Source organism: Zeus faber (assembly GCF_960531495.2).
Source record: "Zeus faber genome assembly, chromosome: 10".
NCBI lineage: Eukaryota > Metazoa > Chordata > Actinopteri > Zeiformes > Zeidae > Zeus > Zeus faber.
This window is the reverse complement of record NC_137199.1, coordinates 12117833-12141345: the sequence shown is the minus strand read 5'-3', so window position 1 is coordinate 12141345 and position 23513 is coordinate 12117833. Positions and strand designations below refer to the sequence as shown.

General features: G+C 42.8%; 2 protein-coding genes across 2 annotated transcripts in view; one reads left to right on the top strand and one right to left on the bottom strand.

Moving 5' to 3' along the window:
- Positions 1-149: 149 nt before the first annotated feature.
- Positions 150-10226, bottom strand: rest (RE1-silencing transcription factor). The gene is made up of 6 exons (XM_080008628.1): positions 10112-10226; positions 7960-8285; positions 6748-7311; positions 5336-5496; positions 5136-5219; positions 150-3843 (listed from the first exon to the last, which is right to left on the bottom strand). Exons 2-6 carry the CDS (start codon positions 8211-8213, stop codon positions 1871-1873), a joined length of 3036 nt encoding a protein of 1011 aa, XP_079864754.1. The 5' UTR covers positions 8214-8285; positions 10112-10226; the 3' UTR covers positions 150-1870.
- A 7394-nt stretch (positions 10227-17620) lies between these two features.
- Positions 17621-23513, top strand: part of b4galt1l (DP-Gal:betaGlcNAc beta 1,4- galactosyltransferase, polypeptide 1, like) — a 30939-nt gene continuing 25046 nt past the window's right edge. The window contains exons 1-2 of the mRNA XM_080008384.1: positions 17621-18355; positions 20712-20947. Of these exons, the coding sequence (XP_079864510.1) occupies positions 18052-18355; positions 20712-20947 (540 nt within the window). The 5' untranslated portion in view covers positions 17621-18051. The remainder of the gene's footprint in view (positions 18356-20711; positions 20948-23513) is intronic.

Here is a 23513-nt window from a genome sequence, read left to right as displayed (position 1 = left end):
TATGTTCTATCTTAACAAATCTAGCTTTCTACATGTGTGGATATACACAACACATACTAAAAGCCTAAATCAACTTATATTGTCTTGAACTTTGGCATAACTAAAGGGCAGTATTGCACAGTTTAATCTAAAAAAAACTCCAGCTCATCTCTGGTTTTCTTTTTTTATTTGCTCTGTTACAACCCAAAGCACTAAGAAAGCAAGCTTTGTATGTTACAAATAGGCTGACCCTTTGAGCCTGTTTTGTAGACAAACAATTCTTTATGGCATGTTCCGAGCATGTCGCCATGGGTAGGAGAGAGCGAGTCGTTTCCAACAGTGAAGACTTTTCCGCACACAAAGGAATGGAAGTACACAACTCAACAGCATCTATTACATCACAGCTCTCATACCACCACGGAAAATATCTACAGTATGACGTAACCACGCACACAAAGAAATGCTTTGCAGAAGATTGTCAAAGGCACTGGAAAGAAAATAGAAGATGCTATGCTTTTTGTAAAAAATGATCTTTGGATTTCTTAAGGCATACAAAATAGTCTCCGATCAGGGTATTGTGTATGGCAAGTCATTGTAGTTACGCAACAAAAGTTACCCGACTAACTCAAAAGCTGAACCTTTTTCTCTGCTGTGCTGCTGCAAATGAGACGCTGAAAAGACGTTCTTTTGCCTCAACCATTTTAGGGGGAAATCAACATTAGACTAGAATAATCAAACGTTTAAGTGATCAGGTAAGGTGTACTTACTCACTAAGATACCAAATGTACAGGGGAGAAAATGGTTATAGGTCAAACAAACATCAGCCTTGTGAAGTTCTAAACCTCAAAACCCCTCCAACTAATTTGTGAACGTATCAAAAAATCATGTCAAATATTAAAAACGATGTACTATTACAATTAGATTATACATTTTGGTTGTTTGTATCAGACACCAGCAAAACTCGGGGTAAAAAAAAAAGAAAATAAAAACAGATTCACTTGGAAACTAGGAACCTTAAAGAACACCTTTTGGAAAGTCTTGTCTCTGACTGTTAAGTTCATATTGATCGTTCTAACTTTGTCCACAGCGAATCAAACTCTGGTCACTCTAATTTACAAACTATTAAACAGATAAAATGTTGACATATCGAGAGGCGACGAGTCTCTCCTCCAACGTGGCAGTGACACTGTGACCCCTCCAAACCACCACCTCTAGACATCACATCTTGTTGTTGTACACAGAAAAAGGTGGTGGGTTTTCTAGCTCTCGAGTAGGGTGTTATAAGGATGTCAAATTAGGAAAATAACCTTTCATTTTAACATCAAACATGCCTGTTTCGGAACGGGCCGATTGCTTTCACGGGAAGCGCCGCCCCCACCGGCTCTCTGTTTTCGCACGGGAGGCCCCGCCCCCCGCTTGCTCACTGTTTATTGAAAGATTCATTTTATACGCGGTGCGTGTCCCAATTGAACCCAATGCATCACCGCACGTCCTTGGGTCCCCAGCGATACACCCGAGTGTGAAGTACATCAGGTGAATGGTTGTCGGGATATTTGTAGGACATAGAGATTCCTTCCTTTATAGTAAGATTTACATGTCTCCAAGTACAAACAATACAAATTCAGAATATTCTTGGGTCATTCAAAACTTCATGTGACGATAATCTAAAGAGGCCCACACGCAGCAATGACTTTGAAAAGAACACCACACAGATAAACATCAGCATGAGCTAAACTTATATTCAATTTCCGGTGAATTAGGAAACGCATACCGCAAACGATGGCACAATCCATGTGTGAGAACCATCACAAGACAAGTGAAGGGTCCTCACACTGATGTCTATTTTGCGTTCCTGTGAACATCACAGGGCCCACAAAGAAGACAGCGGAGTTCATTTTCCGCTTTTTGCCGTGTTGTCCATGTAGTACACATTGACCAAGTGGCGATTCAGGTGGCGCCGATACGCCACTTCCAAGGGGAAGGTGCGGTCGCAGAAGATGCAGGTGTGACTCTTGAGCTCCGTTGGTGTGGGAATCTCCTCGGTCGGGGTCTCGGGGTCATTGGGCATCTTCCCCGACCCGGCGCCGGCGCCATTCAGCCCCGAGTCGTCGCTGCCCTCTGAGGCGCTGTCGCTGATGTCGCTCCCTCCCTCGTGGCTGCTGTGGATGCCCTCGTCCTCCTCGGCGTCGGCGGGTTTTCCACGCTGGCCAGGGAGCTCCAGAGAGGGACGCGCCGGTTTGGTCGGCCGCCTAAACATCGGCGGTGGGAAGTCTTCGGCGGGAGAAGGCGTCTCCTCGCCTGAGCTGGTTGAGGAAGCTGCCGCAGGCTCCTTGGCAATGTCGGAGGTCAGCTCCGGTACGGGCTCAGATGTTTCCTCTGGAGCGGCATCCTGCTGCTCGGGTTGCGTTTCTGTGGGGTTATGCGCAGCGACAGCCTCAGTTGGTTGCTGTGTTTCTTGGCCGGGTGCATTCGGGGGCTCTGCAGACGAACTGTGTTGAAGAGGGCTTGACGCGTCGACGCCGACTGAATCCTGCTTGTCCTCAATGGGAGCCACAGAGCATTGATGCGCCGGTGCTTTCTTGCCGGTCCTCCTGGTCTTCTTCTGCTTCACTGGACCAGGTGCAGTCTTCTCCTCCGCCTGGTGGTCCTTCTGGGGGGCCGGAGACCCCTCGGCATTGCAGATGACCTCGGGGCTGCTGGGTTTTGATGGTGGCTTGTCAGAAGCCTTTGCTTTTAACCTTTTGGATTTTGTGGGCCCCGTCCCAGCCTCGGCCGAGGGAGGCTTTGTTGACAAGTCCAAGGCCTCCACAAACTTTCTTTTCACAGCCTTTGTCTTACGCAGCTTGTTGTTTTCTGTTTTCTTCAGGTCGTCTTTGCATGGAGCCTCTTCAACACGTTCACTCGGTTTATCCGGTTTCCTTGCTCCGCTCTTCCTCGACTTAAGTCTCTTGTTTTCCTTTTTGCCGCCCTCGTTCTTTAACTGTTCTTCCTTTTCCTTGGCTACCTTTGCCTCATCTTCCTTCTTTTCCTTCTCAGGTTTCTCCTTCTCCGCCTTTGACCTTGCCACATCCACTCCCATCGCATCTTTTTCAGAGTTCTCCCGTTTGGCTTTCCCTGACGATTCTGTCGTTTCTACCTGGTCCTGGACACTTACTGTCTCTGCATTCTGCTTCTTAGAACGCCTCTTCACTTTGAAGTCCTTGCTCTTCGCAGGCGCCGCCGTCTCCAACGCAGCGTCTTTGACGACCGTCTTCTCTTTGGCCTTCGCACCAATTTTAGCCACCTTCTTCTGCCTTGTCATTACCTTCCTCTCCACTTTGGCGTTCCCCTCCTGAGGTTTGTCTTTGTCTGCCGTGGCCTCGCATTTCCTCTGGACCTTGTCGACCGTCTCTTCCACCAGGGCCTGGGCAGAGCCTGGACTGCCGCTCTTCACGATGGACAGATTAATTGGGCTTAACTGCTTATCAATCGACTCAATTTCCTCTTCGGCGTCCCCGTCGTCCTCATCGACGCTGGAATGGCCTGCGTTTCCCTCGCCGCCGGTCTCCTGGTCGGCTTTCTTGACGCGGAGCTTGACCTTGGACACGTCGATGGCGATGTCGCACCCCGAGTGCCTGGACTTGATGTGGTACTGGAGGTTGCACTTCTTGGAGGCGGCGTACTTGCAGAGAGGGCAGAGGAACTGACGAGGGTTGAGGTGGAGCTCTACATGCTTTTTGAAGTTGCTGCGGTCTGCCGTCTTGTATTGGCAGTAGGGGCACGCTAGAGGCTTGGGCCCATTGTGGACCTGCCTCGCGTGCCGTGTCACCTCGTGCTGATTGGCTGCCAGGTAGTTGCAGCTTTCACATTTGAAAGGCCTTTCACCTGTTGAGGGGAGGTGATATGGATTAGGGCTGGGCAATTCGGTATAATTTTTTTATTAGGATATTGAGAGGAAATTCCCATTATAGTAAAAAGTTCAAGGATATCTGGTTGTTTACTCAAAATCCCTTTGAGAAATCCAATTGATGTAAATAATCACCTATGTGGTCATGTTTGTCAATAAAAATTCCCCCCATATTCTCAGACCTCTCATGGTTTGCAATTATCTGTCACATCTTCTAATTTGTGAATTGTGACCCAAAGGCATTTTCATTTCATTAGGTCATGATCACTAAAAGATGAAAAATTATCAAATTGAATTTTCCATTGTTATGTGGGAAGTAGCTGATACAGAGGAAACGGTATATCCATATGCAGGAATAACACATGCAGGAAGGATTAAAATGGAAACACAAAACCTCACAAGACCATTGGTCACCGAAAACACAACACATGACAGTGTGGAAAGCTACAGCAAGACACATTACCATACTTATCCCACATCGACTGCTCCAGCGAATGCAACAGAGGACACAAAGTTGATTGTGTAAGTGAGCATCATTAGTTGTCTTTTCAGGCCAACACACTATTACTATTGTCTACCACGACCCGTCTTGTAACATTCTAAAGGCATTGGTTGCACACACACACACACACACACACACACACACACACACACACACACACACACACACACACACACACACACACACACACACACACACACTATACCATTAAATCCTATAAACCAGGGGTGGGGAACCTTTTTCCTGTTAGGGGCCGGATTAATAATTACATCTACGACAGCGGCCATTAGGCTTGGGCGATATCCAAAATTTTATATTGTGATGCAGTCTTGCCCAAATATCACAATATTGTTGACAGGTGGGAGGGGGCAAGAGGGTGATGGAGAAGTGGATCTCCTGCTCACCCCGCCAACAGTGATGGGCACCAAGCAAGCGCGAGTGAGTTAATATATATGTGAGAAATACAAGGTGTGGTGTTTCACCCCCAAAGTCGAAGTTTTAGCCTTTTGTTTTCAAATTGTTGTTAAATAAGATACAACCGACTACCTACAAAAAAAAAAACAACACCATGTCAGAGGAAACACTCGGCGGGATGAGTGATGTTAACTAGAGGGGGCATTACATACCCGCAGGCCAGAGGTTTCCCCAACCCTGCTACAAACCAACCATCAACCCAGAGTTTCTAATACCTTATTTAAAAAGTTAGTTCTATTAGTCATAGTGAATTAATCCATTCGACAGTCACGCTAACCGCCACAGCCTACTAACCGGAGTGTGTCCTCATGTGCCTGGTCAGGTGGGTCTTCTGTGAACTGGAGTATTCACAGTAATCACAACGGAAGGGCCGCACACCTAGTGAGAAAACATAAAAACATAGGACATTTAAATAGTTTGAATAGAAATTTTATACAAAGTGGGACTGAAATTAACAACATCCGCAATCGGTGTCTCACCCCTGCGGTGGTTACCTGTGTGTGTGCGAATGTGCTGGATGTAGTTACTCTTGCGATCAGAATAATAGGAGCACTGGCTGCAGGTGTGCAGCTTGCTGGGGAAGTGATTCCTCAGGTGTTTTCTCCAGTGATACTGGCTTACCGTTGTGTACGGACACAGCGTGCACTTTAACACCCTGCAGGACCAAACAAAAAGCACAGAATACTGTAAGCTTGCAATACTGACCCTGTCGGAGCTCTTATTATAAATAATGAACATGGTTCTCATTGAATAGGGCCCATGGTTTTTACATGATCAGTACGAGAGCGTTTTAGCATGAAATTATCCTTAATATCACCATATAATAAATGTTGGAGTTTCCGTTATCCGGTAATTGACGGTTTTTGACCGGGAAAATCTATTGAAGTCCGACATGTTTAAATCTCTCCGTTCATAATGACCGGTGACAATAATTCGATAATTCCTTCTAAGCACAATTTTAATTAGTGCTGGGTGATAAAACAATGAAATTATCGCCATTTTATTTCCTCAATGTCTCCATAATAATCATTTCGATAAAAAAAATCCACAGTTCTTTTAATTTCCGCTTTCGGCAAGTCGCAACGGAATGGCAATCAGTTTGGATGACCTAAAGCTGACCTATCCCCTCTAACCAATCACGTTTGTCGATATAGAAATAAGCCCCGCCCCCTCACTCGTGGACAGCCTGCGCTTGTAAACACAGTACACACGGAGCGGAGAGACAGCGGCAGCCTCCAAAACTCATAGAAGCAGAAAGACGATGTATCGTTGACAAGAGGAAGACAACATGCATGGTTTGGCGTTTTTTGGGATATTTAAGTTCCGATGCAACGCAAACAGTAAATAATCGATTGCGTAAAATATGTAGACGAGATGTCCCGACGAAGACGGACAACACTACAAACTTAATTTATTAAGACCTACTTGCCATATTTATTTATTACAAAAAAAATATTTTACTCAAAATTGTATTTAAGCAGCTGTACTTGTTACTAATTGTTCACAAATGGAAATTATTTGATTTAAGTCATAATATTCCTTATATTTATTTATTTTTGAAATAGTTTAACTGACGGACCTTATTTTATTTTCAATATTCAGTAACAAATATTATAAATCTACAGGCCTTTATGATTTAATTATTTATATGGCCTACCTATCAATTGTTTTTAAGCTCAATAAACACAGATAATATTTGACTGGAATTGCTTCCATTTGTCTGGGACATTGAAATCTTCCAGGACAAGAACTGCAGTTGGGTGATTTCATTTGGAATTCCTGATGTGTAAAACTCACCCTGATTTTTGTACTCATAAAATTTTTCATATTACCCAGCCCTACTGTTTTGCCTCTATCCTGAACTAAAATGCCAAAACAAAATGGTGAGTGGATGGACGCGACCTACCTGTGGTCCTCTCCCTCCTTGCTGTGGTGTTTGAGGTGGGCGATGTAATGGTCGGTGCGGTTGGTGTTGTAGCCACACCTCTCACAGCGAATCACCCCCTTGCTATCTGTAGTCGCCCCCGCATCTCCTCCATTTTCGGCGTCTCCTCCACCCTCGGTCGCCTGTGTACCACAGCCTCCCATCTCCCCTGACTTGATCTTGCTCCTCGCCTCCACGCGGTTCACTACGGCCATCTTGTTGACGCCATGTGTGCCAAGGTGCTCCACAAACTGCTCCTCGTTCTGAGCCTGGAAGTTGCAGGGTTTGCAGTGGAAGGGCTTTTTCTTCTTGGCGTTCTCCACCACCGTGGCGTGGGTTGTTTTGCGTTTGGTGTCCGGTTGGGGAGTCTGAGGGCTGACAGGTGGGCCCGGCTCCAACGGTTTGGATAGATCTTCAGCATTGTCGTCTCCCTCCTCCTCCTCCTCATCCAGTCTGTCATTTCCTGTGGCTGCTGAGGGGACACCTGGAGAGTTCACATATTCTACAATGCAGACCTCCATGTTGTTGTGGGAGTCATAGCTGTACCTGTTGAAAAATAAAACAATTTAGCCATTAGCCTTGGTTAAGTAGCTCATTTTATTTTTCCTTTATGCATGAACTCCAGTTTATCTGGAGTTATCCGTCTTTATCTGTTTATCTCTCATAAACATCATATAACATCTCATAAATATCTCTCATTAAGTGGTTTTAATTTTTTTGTATATGTTTTGTATGAAATGGTCACAATATATTGCAAGTTTGAAAATCGATTTTAAATTTGACTATCACATTTATCGGCAGTGTATATTTACTTGTATCACTAGTTTTTCTGTGTATTTGTTTATCATGGTTGGATATATAAAACAATAGTTAATAATACACTTAAAATAATGACTAGCACTATCCTGTAGTAGTAGGAGTTATATTCTACTCTGTTTTGAGTAAGCTAATGAATTGCGGGAAAAACAGCTAATTAAGATGGACACTGCCTGGTAATTTATTATCAATAAGCATACATGTTTCTCTTTTCATAAGAGAAAAATATATGCATATACAAATATGTCGATTTAAAACATATTAATATTAGCAACATCATATTCTAATATTAATAACATCCACATCCTATATATCAAATGACAGGACATTTCTGTATGGTACAGCTGATACACATTGATAACATTTGGGGCTCTGTACCTTACGCTCTCCTCACTGTCCTCACTGTCGGAGTAGCTACAGCCAACAGTCGTTAGCTCCACCATCTCCTTGTCATCTGCCACACTTTCAGTGGCAGCACCATCCACAGAGCCCACCGTGGCTACGTTGGCCAACATCACCAGCTGAGGTACCGGGAGATTGTTCCTGGGGAGCTCGCTCATGCTCGGAGCATCCTCCATCATTTGCACACCCATGGGGAACATTCCCACGGAGAACATGGTTTGGGCGGCCATTTGGACCAGAGCAATTCTTCTCGACCGTGTCAGCAGTGGCGAGCCACCACAGCTCCAAGTTTACCTACACAGCTACAGGAAAAGAAGAGTTAATGCCATTACGGGTCAGACTTTTTAATTCAGCTCAGTACCATGCTTTTACTGTATTCTCAGATGTGTGTGGGACCCGACACAGAAGCATGCTCTAAATGCTTGATTAAGATGTGTACACACATTTCAGTCAATACAACCATGAGTAAATAGACAGAGAATGTAAAAGAGTTGGCATATAAAACAGATAAGGGTTAGATCTTCTTGCACGTTTATGATGATGATCAATCCAATTAGTTTGGTGACATGTGACGTGATGGAATGAAGCCATCCACTCAATAATCTTTAGTTCTAATATCCGGGTATATAGCAGGTCGATCTAAATCCTTTTTTTTGTTACGGTATACTGTTTACTTGTAGGCAAAGTATAAATGCCACCCAGCATTGAGCGAAGACAAAATGGATTTCATAATTTACATGACAAACACCAACCATACCAGTATTTATCCCCTCATTGCACACTGTACATAGTATTCCCCTTTGGACACTGAACAGACATATCTGCGGATACTGTTCTTGGTGAATTATTTTCAAATTTTATTTTTTGTGTTTTTCTGATCTTTTTTTTTTTTTTTTTTTAATATATATTTTCTCCTTTTAAAATGTTCATACTTGTTGAGCACAGCCTCCGTTTGCCCTTTATCATTTCACTGCACCACACTCGCATGAGAAAGTAAATCAACTTGAATCTTGGGAGGAGGGGAAAAAAAAAGTTTTAACAAACAAGTGTTTAGACCACAGCTACCTTTGCCCATATGTTAATCTGCAGCTCGTGGCTCATTCCTAGCGAGCAGCCAAAGCAGCATATCGATCGCGAGATTATTTGTTGACATTCCCTTGGAGTTAAGTTAAGTTTCTAACGCGGCGCGGGGAGTGACACGGGCCCGGCAACGTGTACTCCCAGCCCCCTCCTGGGCCACGACCGCACACAGCACAGCCATTTTGAAACAGCACCACAAGTTGGTCGACAGCGCCCGAGCACTAAAGTCGACTGACATTCCTCGGTAACAATGGGAATTACGTTGGAAAGATTGCTCGGGTTGCATAAGAAAAATCGAGATAAACCAAGCCGTACTTTACATGACCAGTTTGTTTTCATTGATAACAATCTCAAAATACAACTATATACATAGGTGCATGACGTCGATGGAAAGAAATGTGATGAAGACAAAACGAATATTTCCTGAGCAACTTTTCTACTTTTTAAACTATCGTCGCAGATCACAGATGGCGTGAGGCCGTGGAGTCAAAAGGTGTCGTTTTCGGCTCGGGCTTCTAAAACCCAAATTGTTTTCGGTTACTTTTAAAAGTTAACATTAAAAAAATGAAGAATAAAAAAAGATCCGCGTCGAAGCTTTGACGTAGAGTCCGAATGTTTTAAGAGTCAAAAAACGAAAAGCTGTCATTGTAGTTCGGAGGTCGTAAAGTTGGCCTGGCAACATTCTCGCTGCAAAGTTGGGTTTGGTGAAAAACTTCACTTTCCGGAAGCGCACGCCGCGCCACCAAACGCGTCGGTCCCGGGCTGCAAACCGTCGGAAGACGACGCGGACTCTAAATGTCCACGTCTTTAATGCGGACGCAGCTTTTATCGCAGCTTTTAAGTATTAGTTGGCGGAGTGTTAGCCGTGGTGCTGAACCGGGGTGTGATCAGCCCTGGACAGCGCCTCTCTCGACCCCCACACCGCCTCCATTTTCCAAACTCTCCCAAATCACAAGTCGGGTTGTTTTTTCCTCTGGTTTTTTGGCTTCGCCGCCTACCGACCGCGGCAACTCGACGGGGGACTACGTGTGTCGAATGGGCTGCTTACCGAACGGCTCGATCCGAACGTTTCGAGAACGTTTTTCCCCCCCGTCGAATGTCTTGAAACGAACAAAGCGCAGAGTTCCGAGGAACTTTCCGCACATTCCTCCACACGGAGCGAGGGAGCGAGAGAGAGTGCGCGCGCGGACGGGGAGCGCGTGCGGGACGGTCACGTGCGCCCAGCGAGGGGTGACGTCACGTTCTCGAGCCCGCCGGTCACAATGACCGCGCGCGCGTGCGTTCGACGCGAACTGTAGGGAAAAAATGACTTACGCGTGATAAATAAACAACTTTTTTTTAAATATAATAATAATAATAAACAAATAAATAATAATTTAAAAAAAATAAATCTATATTTATTTATTTATTTATTTATTATCATTTAGTTATTAACATAATAATGAAAAATAAATAAATAATAATTTAAAAAAAATCTATATGTCTTTATTTATTTATTTATTATAATTTAGTTATTAACATGATAATAATAAATAAATAATAATTTTTTAAAAATCTATATTTATTTATTTATTTATTATCATATAGTTATTAACATAATAATAAATAAATAAATAAATAAATAGATAAATAAATAATCCAAAAAAATCTATATTTATTTATGTATTTATTTATTTATTTATTATCATTTAGTTATTAGTTTTTGTTATTATTTGATTCGTTTTAATATTTTTTTTTTTTTTCAAATAAACTGACAATGAACAACTGAAATCTCCACTGAATACAATACCATAAATAGATTCAAGATTCAATATTCGGTGTATAAATACACCTCATCCTTAAATAGTTACCTATTGATTATAAACTACAACCTTTCTGAGGTCAACCATTTGGATAGGATGGTAAACAGGATTTTATTATTATATTCATCTATATATATAAAGAAAATATATAAAAAAAAAGAAAAAAAGAACATACATATATATATATATATATATATATATATATATATAAAGAAAATACATTTTAACAAATATATATATCTATATATGCTACTCACAAAAAGTTAGTGATATTTCGGCTTTCGGGTGAAATTTCAGGATGAAGATAAAATGCACTATAACCTTTACAGGTGAACTTAATTTGACCTTCTCTAAACTTCTGAATGCACATGTCCAACTGTTCAATGTTTCAGTACTTTTTGAGCAACTTGCTGTTCTCTAACAAGGAGCTGAACGGCAATATTCACAACAGGCGTTTGATCCATGAATCGACCAATACATTTCCCGGTTCAATTAGAACCTTATTACCTGACCACACCACCAGGCACAGGCATTATTGTCTTGCATGGGCCAGGGAGCATTTACGCTGGACGAGGGACCAGTGGGCCTCAGTGCTTTTCTCTGATGAAAGTCGATTCACGTTGAGCAGAAATGATGGCCGCCAACGATGTTGGAGACGTCAAGGAGGGCGCTATGCATCAGCCACTGTTGTCACCAGACGAGCCTTTGGTGGTGGTGTTACAGTGTGGGCAGGTGTGTCTAGTCAAGATATATATATATATTGCACTACTGGCTGCCCCTGGAAGAAGGAGTGTGTGCATGTGTGTTAAGTGCATAACCACCTGTGAGACCAATAGAATGATGATTCTATCTTTTTTTTTACTTTTCAAGCTGTTTATTTTTCAATATCACTCTAAAATGTTTTGGCATGTAAAAACAAAACCAAAACAAAAGACAAATGAAGTATTACTATAAAGAACTGCTCTAGACTCCAGACCAGACCATTTTGGAGATGTTGGCAATGCTGGCTGCGGGGCCCATCCCCGAAGTGATCTGCATTTGAATGCATCAGTTGACTAGGGGTCGAGATTAACATGATCAAGACATTTTTGAAGTTGCGTATAATCAAATTTAAGTGAATGTATTCAAATTTATAATCTATAAAGGCAGGAAAGGGTTAAAAAAGACAGCTTTTTTGTTTCTTGCTCCACCAGACATGCACACGCACACACACACACATACACACACAAACTCACACGAAATAAACAAATTAAAATATCAAACATCATTGCTGTTACAATACAACTTTACCAGTCAGTTGTGCTTTACATTAATAGAAGGCAATCAAATGGCGATGATAATAATAAGGATAACTTGTCTTGAATTATTGCTCTCAAATTATTCATCTTGAACTACTCCAAGCAATTCTCAAATAATTCTCCCCCCCAAAAATTATTCAGATGAAATAAAAATATATTTTTAAGTTGACAATAGCAGTTCATTAGTCCAAGCAATTTCAAAGAAATTCTCCTAAAAGTAAAAATTGAAAAAATAAACATTTTCACAATAGTAGAGGTCCATTTGTGTAGGACACATGGCCCCGATGGGGGTGCGCCTACTCCAGCTGCATACACCCGGATGAAGCCCTGGTTTCTCTGCTCTGTATGGTTAGCTATTCTTGTCACATCTTCTGTAAAATGCAGCAAAGTTAAAGTTTTCAAGAGTTTCCTTTATACACAGACCCGACTCAAGCTGTCTGTCTCAATGTCGTACTCGCAAGTGGCTAAATGGGAATGACTTCAGAGAGACGAAGTTTGGATTTATACTGTATAACTTCGGATGACGGCGTCACAAAGTGGCCCACTCCTGTAACTAATGAAATTATGACAATTTTTCAGTAATTTCTGCTCCAAATTTAGATAAATATTGATCAAACTCGAACAACAAGACATCTGAAACGTCCCGGTTCTCACGAGACTTCAACCATGTCCCTCCGCCCTGCCTTTGTCGTAATTGATACTTTTAGCTAAATAAAAAACAGAGATTAAGACTATATATATTGTAATATATATTATAAATATTAAAAGACATCAATATCAATTATTGAAATAATTAATAATACGCTAAAACAAATACCCATGTATTCATGTCATCAATAAATGAATATGTACAAGTGCATTACAAACTGCAGGGGATATGTATGAGCTCTGAAGCTCCACAAACTTCAATTACATTGATAATTGTCACCCAGTTATGTAAAACCTATCAGAGTAAGAAAACTACAAATTCCATTGTAGCTGCAGGCGATGATTGGAGGGTCCAAAGAGAAAACATTCACAACACAGTACCTAGGCTAATGTTTCCCAACAATTTTATTTTAAGGCCTTTTAACGCTTGCACACACAGGAATGTCAAGGGTGTCTCTGACTTCCGACAGAAATTCCCCATCAACTCCTGACGTTCTTCATCATGTTCTTCAGGCAGTTCTCCTATTTCCTTTTGTTGTCTCGATCCCAACATGAGATGGTGACTGGGCGCTCCCACAGGCAGAGGTGCTGCCCCAACGCAGGATTGCAAATGCCTGCACACATCATCCTTCCTGATTATTGGTACACGGCAGCCAGGGCAGTGGGAATGACGTAAAGGGAGGGAATGTCTGTCCTGCAGCCTCGGTGCCACTTGCAAATTCTCATGTCTACAGAGAGAAAAGAGTATCCAGTGGATTCCACAATTTGCTAAAATTATTTGGATTGTTTTTCACAGACCTCTAGGTGTTGTTTTGTTTCACCAAACTGATGGAAAAATTTGACACTTTAGATTTATAATCTTCAAAATGATTGAATAATGGTGGTATCATTAACAGTAATTCCATAATGGCTTTAGCAAGCATTTCAAACAAAACTTAGAATAAGATTAGATAGCCCGGTGTAGGTTTTATAGCTACCTCTGGTGGGCAAGTGAAATTATTACATGTTGATCCTCACAGCACTCATGACAAAATAATTATTTTAATTTGATTGCTAAATTGAGCAACATGACAGAACACTGAAGAATGGTCGACTAATCATGAGCAACCCATTAGGGATAACTTAGGTCACGAATAAACGACAGGCCTCAGTCTCACAAAAAAAGAAAAACAAAAAAACAAAGACAATTTCATTTTCACTTTAATTCAAAGTTATTTTAGTACAGCAAATTGTGAAACTACGGAGGGGGGCTTGCACTTTGGATATATACCAATGCACATCCTCCATCAGTAGAAAATGGGAACTATGATTCAATAATTACCTTTGAAAATAACTGCTGTGCTTAAATATATCCCCCAATGCTCGACTAACGTTGGATCTATTTGTTGGTTTCATGCATGCACAGACGGTGCAGCGATAGAAGCTACAACATGTACTTCCACTACTAAACCCACTGCCCCGCAGAAGCATCCAGTGAGGTGCGAGTTACGGTCAGCTGACTCACTAACCCGGAAGCCATGCTCGAACCTCATTGGCTCACAGATCCCGGAAGTTGTGCTCAAACCCCATTGGCTGACAGGGCTATGGGACCCTTCTCCGCGGACCCGCCGTGCTTATGAGAGGTCCGACTCTTGACCAGTCACTCCACAAAAGTCGTTTGATTCTCCAAGAGCACACTGGAAGAATTGCTCCCGTTTTGTGGCTCTGCTCTCAAGTGAATGCATACCACTCCCAGAAGAAATTGTGCAAGTCAAGGAAGAGATAAAGAATAAATGGATTTAAAGATAATAATGTAAATCGCCAAGGCAAAAGCAAACACTAAAACGCGTGCACTACTCTGTAGAAGCTTAAACATATTATGGCTTATACTGCCTTCATACTGTTTGATTTTATTGAAACAAATAACTCGACATGGACTCGTTAGACAAGGAATTTACATTTTTTATTGGATATCAACATGGATTATAGGATTTTTTATTTATAAAGGCAGCACGCCAATAATTTAAAATGAATATTAGAAGAAAGATAAGATTTCAAACTGAAAACACTCAGGGTTCTTATAGCTTTTTGTTGCACACATATGTCATAGTATGCATACTGTCATAAACCTTGGTAGGTCTGGATCAAAGGCAGTTGAAGGCACACTGCCACCACCTGTGTTTACCCAGTTCAGTCTGGTGTCAGATCCCTCAGAATAACCAACACAGACAACGATGGACAGATACAAAAATATTACTTTGTCATTTATTTACTGATTTTTATTTATTCATATTTCCTTAGAAATAAAAAAAAAACGGGGTGGGGGGGTTTCAATGGGTGGAAGCTGAGGAAGAGAACACAACTTCAATGGAGACAGCCATACAACTGCTTCAGGGCTATGATTATTCACCGCACACAAGAGCTGTACAACTATTGTTTAGTCACGCACAAGAAACGCCTGCACTGCATGTTGATCTAGACGCCCACGGGAGGCCTTCACACAAGGCAACGCAGGTGGTATTAGAACCGTCATAGCAACACACACTACTGGCGGATGATGGTTACTTTTAATGTGGACTGGACAGCTGGACTGAGGAGACAAAGACAGTGATTAACAGATGAGTATTTATTAAGTACTGGTGCAACATTTTGAGAGAGGGAAAGAAGAGAGCACAAAAGAAGAGAACGCGAACCCATGCCTCAAGGTAAGACCTACCCCCGTAACCTCCCCGCTCGTTTTTCATTGCGACGTCTGCATTGCGGGGTCCCGTCAAAATAGCACTCGTCGTTGGCGAAGTGCGACTCTTAACCCAAATTGTAAAAAAAAAAAAAAAAAAGGTATGGCGCACTTCGCAACACAAACTACCCCGAGGGACTGCGGGGATTTGCGATGACCCGTTGCGATGGCGCAATATGTCAATTGTGCGTAAATGCCAAAAACAATTGTGATAGAAAAGATTCGCAACAGTTTAAATGTATAGCTGCAATACCTCTTCCATCCACTAGTTTCGGAAGTGAGCATCTTGTTGGGGAGAAGCGGGAACAAGGCGAGCAGCGAAGAAGAAGCCACCCTGTTGACACTTTGAATGCGGAAAGGATGTATCATATTTGTCAAGTCAAATCACACTTCGCTCATTTTTTGGGCAGAAGTTCGTGTTGCAAAATGCGCCGTACATCGGCTATTTGGGCTACAGTAGCACTTTGCCAACGACGGGTGCAATTTTGACGGCACCCCGCAATGCACAAGTCCTAGTGAAAACGAGCGTTACCGGGCTCGGTAAGACCGTTTACCTGGCCCGAAAGCCAGTTCGCTGTACCCCAGCCGCCCACCTTTAACCCCTTAAAACGCCCACGGTTAAAATACACAAATAAACAATGACACAATAACATACGGAGATAGTGTATAGAGAGTTCCTGACTGAGCTTGTGGCGCCGTGTCACTCCCGAGGGGAAACGGCTGTTGATCGGCGCGGAGATCAGCAGCGGTGGCGAACCGCAACAGGCTGCTTGCCAGTCCCAAATGTGCTGAAGAGCGGCGGCGACTGCCCTCCGATAGCCCATCCCTAACTATCAACAGGTCAGGAGGCAGCAGACCTCCCCTCCTTGCGCTGGAACACCTAACCACCCCCGCCGACTGTCTTCGTCGCCGGTGTCGGGCCAAAAAGGGATCGTCCGCCAAAAACCGATTGTGGGCTATAATATGTAAATGAAGCCCTCATGAATGAAACCAAGTCATTTTGAGGCACAAACAACCTTTCACTCACAAGGTGGCATTTTATGGTTTGGGAAGTGCAAAACTGCATTTTAAAAGTTGAATTGTCCCTTTAAATATATTTCAACTGGTCGAGAGGACTGGGTGGGCTATAGAAGAAACAGTCTTTATTTATCACACAACACACCACACTATAACACATGCTTGCGCACACACACACACACACACACACACATGCACATGCTTTTGATGGTGGCCGGTGAAATGGATTCTCTGCTTTTGACCCATCCTGGGTTGTCCTTCCTCCGGAGGCACAGCCAGGAGCAGTGGGCAGCATACGTGGACGCGCCCGGGGACCAGGTGATACATGTCCATTGCTGGTCAGACGATGATGGGTGCATGTTTTTGGTGGGGGTCCTTACTGACGTGAGGTGGAGGAAACCCCATGTGAGCACGGGGAGAACATGCAAACTCCGCGGTATAATCTTCAATATATAACCCTCATGAATGAATCCAGGTTATTTTGAGGCATAAATAACCTTTCAGTGATGCGGTTGCTGCAATCACCTGTTGGCAATCCGTTTTTGGCGGACGATCACTTTTTGGCACTACACCGGCAGCCCTAAAACAGCTCGGACCGACCGCCTCCCTCCCGATGAGCGGCAAGCCGCAGCAACACAACCGCTCCCCGCATCCAACCCCGCGGCGTCTAGACATTTTCGCGAGGCACAGCACGAACACCTGGTCGATTATCGGAGGCAGTAACACTGCCAATCTGCACGTTCATCGCGACGCCACGACATTATAACGGTGAAACCGACGAGCCGTGTTGTGGCGGTTGTACCTGCCGCAGACCACCAGGTCGCACTGTGTTCTCCGTTTTCAACGCCCCGAAACTTCGGCTCTTTTTTTCGAGCCCCCCCCCCCTCCAAGCTCCAAAAGGCTTAGCCCGCCCATCTCCACTTTCCACCCCGCCATAGGGGGATTCAGTATGTCCGGCCGCACGCCAAGAAACTAACGAATCATTTGCCAGAGACATTTGAGTCTCTACGAACGACTCGTTCGGAAGTCTTCTATCGCTAGACCCGGGGCAGGCTAGGCGCTCGGCAGGCAGTTGCCCCAGCCTTCAAACCGCTGCAATGCCGCTCTCGGGCTCCCATTTGGGCTGTTAGAGAATTTCTCTCCTCCACCGCCGCACCGTGTTTCGACGGCAAACGGACTAATTCGCGAAATCGGGCTGAAGCAACACTGTTATACCCGTTGCGGCTCGTCGGCAGAACTCGCTGGTTGAGTTCCGGGGCTGAACCGTGCGTAGCGTTTAGCTTAACTCACCTTTACAAGGAGCGGAAAGCTTTTAAAAACAAAAAAAAACAACTGTTAAATAACTCTTTAAGTCGCCTCGGACCAACATGGAGACGCCAACACACAGCTAACGTAGCGTTTGGGGAATATTTTATAATAATATTTTATTTTTTTTATTCACTTTGTGGCGTCGACATTTGTCGGCAACTTTTTAGAGCTTTAAGAGGTGTTTTTATAAGCCACCAGGATGCCCGAATCGTCTGTGAATTTCAGCGGTATCCACAGGACGTGCAAGCTGGTGGTCCTCCTGTGTTTCCTCCACATTTCGGTTACGCTGATCTTCTATGTGCGGTCCCTGGACATTAGTTTCGCCTTCCCACAGAGGCTGCAGGCGAACCGCGCCAGGAGCTCCGAGTCCACCACCCGCGGCAGCCGCACGTCGACGGCGAACGCGGGCGAGGACAACTACCCGGACGCGGAGAACCAACCGCCGGCAGGAGTCGATGCTACAAAACATCTGGAAAAATGCCCCGAAACATCTCCGCTGCTGGGTGAGGGAGGTCTACGCTCTCCTACCTTTGTACATCATGTTCTTTATTTCGAGGAAGTGAAAATATGCCGACAATGGATTGGAGTCATTGGATCAAATAAAAACAACTGCTTAGATTTGTTAAAACTAAACATATCTTTTTATTTATATGCGTTTTCTCAACTTAAAATGTGTCTCTTAATTCCTCACTTTGAAGTCGAGAACACCTACCATATATATTGATTGATATGACAGATTTAAGCATTTCTTTTTTTTTAAGTGACTTTTTTTCAGTGCAACGTCTGCTTGTTGTGCTGTCACATGACTGGTCATGCGGCCTATCATAAATTCCAATGAGCGTGTGTTTTGAATTTATTATTTCCCAACATTTTATTTTTATTTTTATTTTTTTTATTTTTTAACTAGGCTGCACAATAAGAACAGGCCCTGGCACATCAGAAGGCCGTGGATAGAACCATATCCAAATGTATCTGATACCTGCCTTTGCCTGCAATAAGTTATGGAACAAGAGTCGATTTGTCCAAACATTTTTAACTCACATGAGTTAAAATTTGTCTTGTGTTCGCCGAGTACAGTGAACACGATTTTATGAGTTGTGGTGTATTCAGAAGTAATATTAAACGCATTCCTGGATAAGCAGTAGGGTTGTTGTTTTTTTTTTTGTTTTGTTTTTTTTAACTTGGAATCACATCAGACTTTACAGTGGATACACAAGTCATTAAGCGTTGTCTTGACTGTTATTGCTTTTGTACACTTGACTAATTATCTTTCCCCTGCGAGGGCTAAAATGTCCCTTAAACGATAATTAAGCACTAGGCTGCCATTTGTTGGAAGCTACCTTATGTTGCTGACGCTTTTCACATCATGTCAGACCCTCTCTAGCACCCTTTGTTGTTAGAGTGGTGTTGCTTCAGCTGTAACCCCTCCTGTTTCTTGTGTGCCCTCCCTGCACTTTTATCTCCCCCGGAAAGAAAGCGAGGTCCGTTTCTGTCTGTTAAGGCACAGTAGGAATGCCGCATTGTGGGGGAGGAAATGACATGAACGGCGACACAGGACAACAGGCCTGTTTAACACAGCGCAATTAGATGAACTAGTACATTCCCCTTCCAACTTGAAGGCTTTCTGAGAGATTTTAATGGCACGGTTTAACAAAATGTCAATGAGTCAGTCCCATGTTCCACAGTGGAGGAGAAAACTGCCAGTTGGAGTCATACACTGGGGGAAAGACGCTCTTTGTGACTTGGTCGTAGAGCCCTGAAGCCCCACCCCTGCTGGCTCGCTGTACGCTGTTTAGTTCTTGAATGTTAATTAATATTACACACGTGTTGCTTGTCTAAATGGCACCAAATTCGATACTGAACATCCTTGGCTTCCATGCAGTACACATGCCAAGTACAAAGTAGATCTGATGAACGGTCGTCAAGGTAATGGAAGGACATACATACAGACAGACGGAGATACAGAGATTCCCGTTCAGTGGCCTTACCAGCCGTGTATCTCCTGCTTCACATATTGGATGAAGATGTCAAAATAGCACCGCTTAGTGGACTTGGATGATGATGTCACAAAGCATTTGTCGACATTACCAGCCAGCTTGGCAGCAAATCCCTCTCCTTATCTGAGATCATGACGTGGCGTTTACTGCTGAAATTGTGAAAGTATCTTGAGTTTTGGGATATGTTGGCTCCCAGCCAGCAGTCCTATTAGTTTGGCTTTTCTCACGACCCTGGATACATGACACATGCCAAGCATTTTTTAAGCAATTATTTTATTTGTGTTTAATATGGCAAAAGGCAACCAAATAATTTCTATCAGGTTGTTTCAACTTTTTTGTGCTTCGTTTTTGCCAAGCCTTGGGCAGTGTACTGCACTCTGAAGTTTGGGAAAGACAGGGAGCCTTAGTTGCTGTTAAACCACTGGCTACCATTTGGGCCTGCAGACTTTATACTTTTACTTACCTTCAACTCAACTCACTTTTTAGTGGATCGTTTTTCTGGTAGCTTGTTATTTAAATGCAACCCGACTTTGTTGGGTGAGTTGTTAAGTTTGCTTAGTTGAAAATCTGCATTCCAAAATATTTCAGTCCCAGTGCTTATGACACATGCTTATTAGGCTTCCCTGGCTACTAATCACAGCTGTCAAGTGGTTGGTTTTTTTAATTACTTTGGTCTGTCACAGTTACCTAAACCTAAGACATCCAATCACAGCAGAAGAATAATGTGCTTGTGCATAGTTACTGTCTGCCTTGTTTATACAGGCAATCCCACAACAACCGCACTATTCAACTATTATCTGTACTATTGCAGTTGGTGTGAACTCTTCTTTCCCACTGTGATCCTGCCCTTCTCTGGCTTTAGTGGGCCCTCTGCGGATAGAATTTAACTCCCCGATCAGCCTGGACCAGACCAGTAAAGAGAACCCCAACCTGGAACCTGGGGGAAGGTACCGACCCAAAGATTGCGTGGCTCTGCAGAAGGTGGCCATTATCATCCCATTCCGCAACCGTGACGAGCACCTTAAATACTGGCTGTACTACCTTCATCCTATTCTACAGCGGCAGCAGATAGACTATGGGGTCTACATCATCAACCAGGTAAAGCAGAGCGTGCACAGAACACTTCTTTAATATGACGGTAATGTTTGGATATTATCAAGGTGTTCACGTTCCATTAATATTACTGAAATGCCTGTAAAGCTGTATGCTAATCACCAGTAGGATTGACAAAGTTATAGTAAATATTTTTTAAGTGCAACCATTACTAATACAGCATTTTAATATCTGCTTTGAGCAGTTAATGACCCATGAAAGTAGTCTGATTATGTGTCAATGTACTGGCTGAAAAAAAACAAATCTAAAATTGATGGAAAGTTCATTATATGCTGTATATTCAGAATGGCTGACTTTCCATAGCATGGTAATGTGACATGTATACCATGTGATATTATAAATTAATGATGCACAGAAATTGAAATTCCTGTCCGAAGATGATTTTCAGCATGGAGAATACCAGTATTAAACTCCACTAGGCATATCAGTTTATTGCGTCATGTTTTAAGGACAGTGCAACTATTTGTTTTAAGTGACGCCATCGGCATGCGCTATTGTAAGTTCCATTTTTTTCCAGTATCCCCTTCTCTGATGCAAGGGAACAGGTGAAGATAAGATAACCAAGCCTCCAGCCCTCTGGAACAAAGCCGTTGGGCTATAGCTTGGAAGTTACTCCCTCACTGGAAATGTGTTCAGTGTAAATACATCTCTACCGTCACCAATCCAATTAATTCTACTACTACTTGCACTTAAACTATGATTGTCCCTGCTACTTCCGTAAATCCTATTACTGCTTCTATATGCTACCTTTTCAACTCTATAAACAAGGGTATTTGTCATAAGAATTGCCTGATCCACATTGGGCACTAACTAAGTTTCTCTCACATGGAAATGCCTGCCCGTCATTCACACTCTTGACTTTTTTACTGGCACAGCTCTTGGAGGGAGTGTGGGAAGGACGGAAGCGGACTAATTTATTAACAGCGGCAAATTGGTGTCATATACCCCAGTCTGGTAATGGGAGGAGCATGGCAATTTAAAAAAAAAGTAATTAAATTATTGTATTTAATTTAAAATATATGAATATACATACTGTAGATTATTGCTGAGCTAAATGATTTTCTATCACAGACTGATGTCCTCTATAATCTTTATTAATAAATAGATAAATAGTAGTGTAGTTCAATCCAGTAAGGCTGTAGTTGACTATTAACATCAACTGTCTGAATTAAATCCCCTTGTGTCCTTCAGTACACTTAAGTCTGTTGGTTTGCTCAAAACTTTATTATCTGTGTTATCTTAGTCTATGATGGTAGTGCCTGTTCTGCTTTTATTTCACCATCTGTAGTAGGGATCGCCACTGGGACAGGTCACAGTTAACGGTGCTTGAGAATGTGGGTGCTTATGTAGGTAAGTGTAGGTAGTTAATACCTACACCACACAAGGATTTGAACTGCTAACCTGCTAGTAATTTACAGTTTGGCTACCGGTTCACTTTACCAGATATTAACTGAGGCAATCCTCTTTACATTGTGAGCTACCTCCAGGAGCCAACCAGTGAATTATCCATGTGATTGGTCTGGCAGTCTGTCAAATGTTTTACATCATAATGGCGCTGGAGAGAGCAAGAGTGAATGAGCAACTCTCGTGTTCATAGTCATTTATAAAAACTAGTACATACCTGTTCAAAATTTAAGGCATTTTAATGGCACAGTTGTCAATGATTCAGTGCTGTGTTCCACAACGGAAGATGAAAATGCCGGTTTAAGTCATGCATGCCTGTTCAACACTTAAGACATTTTTAAGGGAACCTATTATGCTTTTACCGTGTGTGTGTGTGTGTGTGTGTGTGTGTGTGTGTGTGTGTGTGTGTGTGTGTGTGTGTGTGTGTGTGTGTGTGTGTGTGTGTGTGTGTGTGTGTGTGTGTGTGTGTGTGTGTGTGTGTGTGTGTGTGTGTGTGTGTGTTTGTAAAAATGTTGAATGTTTATATAAGACGTGGCCAAAGTTTCAATTAATGAGGTAAACTAATGACAATAATGTAATCGCTCAACAAAAGCTCAGTCTTCCAACTGCCCTGAATGTTCGGTTTTCAAAGGTTTTTTTTTATTTTTATTCTACTTTTGGCTCAAGCTGACGTCGCCGTGAACATAATTAAAATCGACTTTTGACTTAATTCCATTGTAGATGTGTTTTGTAGACATGTAGACATCTCCCGCTCAAAGTCACTAGGAGATGAACCATGTGATGAAAGGCGATAGGATGCCACAGGCAACAACGGACAAGCAGCTACCTGTCCTCTCACTGTAAAACAGGTGCTAGATCAGTTTCTGTTTGCCGTGCTGTTCTCATTGGGGTTAGGGCCAATCGCCAAGTGAGTACCTGCATGTATTGAAACCAGTAGATCTGGTATAGATTTAACACGTAATGTAAATGTATGGTAACTACCAGCCTGACGAGTAGAGCGGTAGTGCAACATTGGAATTTGTTCAAAAGAAAATATTTTATGTTTTAATATCTGCCGTTGTATTCACTATGAATGGGTTGTTATTAAACTAAAAACAAATGTTTATTGTTCATCCAACAATAGCTGAAACTTGCTTCATGAAAATCA

Excerpts from the sequence above, each read along its gene's own strand:
- rest (XM_080008628.1), bottom strand. The coding sequence starts at position 8,213 with ATGGCCGCCCAAACCATGTTCTCCGTGGGAATGTTCCCCATGGGTGTG. Across the intron at positions 7,312-7,959 it reads GACAGTGAGGAGAGCGTAAG|GTACAGCTATGACTCCCACA; the intron begins GTACAGAGCCCC and ends ATTTTTCAACAG. Across the intron at positions 5,220-5,335 it reads GCACATTCGCACACACACAG|GTGTGCGGCCCTTCCGTTGT; the intron begins GTAACCACCGCA and ends TTTTCTCACTAG.